The sequence below is a fragment of the Monoraphidium neglectum genome (assembly GCF_000611645.1).
Source record: "Monoraphidium neglectum strain SAG 48.87 unplaced genomic scaffold scaffold05779, whole genome shotgun sequence".
NCBI classification, from domain to species: domain Eukaryota; kingdom Viridiplantae; phylum Chlorophyta; class Chlorophyceae; order Sphaeropleales; family Selenastraceae; genus Monoraphidium; species Monoraphidium neglectum.
The window spans coordinates 1-1,370 of NW_014007852.1; the positions used below are offsets into that span (position 1 = coordinate 1).

The 1,370-nt window shown below is 64.6% G+C and overlaps 1 protein-coding gene across 1 annotated transcript; it reads left to right on the forward strand.

The window, feature by feature from the left end:
* Window positions 1–148: 148 nt before the first annotated feature.
* Window positions 149–1,123, forward strand: MNEG_15903 (peptidyl-prolyl isomerase F (cyclophilinF); the record flags this gene model as incomplete). Its single annotated transcript, XM_014035626.1, has 4 exons — window positions 149–234; window positions 561–610; window positions 861–898; window positions 1,076–1,123. The coding sequence occupies 4 exons, from the start codon at window positions 149–151 to the stop codon at window positions 1,121–1,123; spliced, it is 222 nt and encodes a 73-aa protein (XP_013891080.1).
* Between the last annotated feature and the right edge of the window lie 247 nt (window positions 1,124–1,370).

Sequence of the window (1,370 nt, forward strand, 5' to 3'; positions counted from 1 at the left end):
GGCGCGCTCCGCGCCCTTCCCTGCGCCCCGCCTTTGCAACCCCGGCCCCTGGCGCACCCCCGCCCCCCACCCCCGCGCTCGCGCCCCTGCAGGCGAGGCGGGCTTCGGCTACAAGGGCAGCAGCTTCCACCGCTGCATCAAGGACTTCATGATTCAGGGGGGCGACTTCACCGCGGGCAACGGCACCGGGGGCAAGTCCATTTACGGTAACAAGTTCCCGGACGAGAACTTCAAGTGGGTCCTTTGGGTGGTGGGGCTTTGGGGAAGTTTTGGGGGGATTCTCAACTGGCATGTGGGCTGGGGGCGTCTTTCCGGGCGCGGGGCGAGGTGTGTGCGGAGAGATCGGTTGGAGTGTGGGGTTGTGGCGGATGCGGGGCACACACGCGTCGCGCAGAGTCGAGGGTGACGGAATACACTGCCGCTGGCAGGCTGGGTGACGGGCTGGGACCGAGCACGGCCGGCTGCAGAATGTACCAGCTTTGCACAGCGCACCCCCTTCCCAGACCTCCGATGTTCCCTCGTGCTGAACTCAAGTTTCTTGCCTGACTGCACACGCCCAGGTACCGCCACACCGGCCCCGGCATCCTGTCGATGGCCAACGCGGGACCCAGTGAGCGCCGCCCGCCGCACCAGCCTCTGCAGCCCTGGCGGCTTGCCGCTCTGGGGCCGTGGGCTGCTGTCCTTTGCCGCGAGCGCGTGGCAGCTGTGGCGTGCTTTGCATGGGCGTGGGTTGAAATTAGTGATGGATGAGCGTTATCTAGGCTTGCCGATGCATCTTCTGGGTGGTGATATGATTGCAGCCCTACTGTCTGTCTGTTTTGCACAAACCTCACCCCCACCCGCACCCCCACCCCCACCAGACACCAACGGCAGCCAGTTCTTCCTGTGCACCGTCGAGGTGCGCTGCCCCTGATAGCGCTTGCATGCTGTGACTTGATACGCAGCAGCTGCCCGCTCAATGCGCGACGAGTTCATTGTATTCCGCGCTATGACGCCTCTTATGGTGCGGCTGCACACGCCATGACGTTTCCAGTCGCGCCCCCCACACCACCTTTCTCGCGCTCTCCCTCACCAGACGCCCTGGCTGGACGGCCGCCACGTCGTCTTCGGCGAGGTGCGCTGACGCCTCTAGCCGTGCGGTCCCCATGAACCCCTGCTGTTTCTTGCCAGAAAGCGATCCTGCCACACACAAGGGACCCATTGTCTTCTCACAAACAGGGCACAGCTCCGGACCCTTCCTCCCCCTTCCGGCAGCAACCCGCCGCTTGACTTCCCGATTGTGACCATTGCCCCAACCCCTTGTTGGCCAGGTTGTGGAGGGCTTCGACGTCGTCTCCAAGATCGAGAAGTGCGCACCCCCGTCCCCCCAT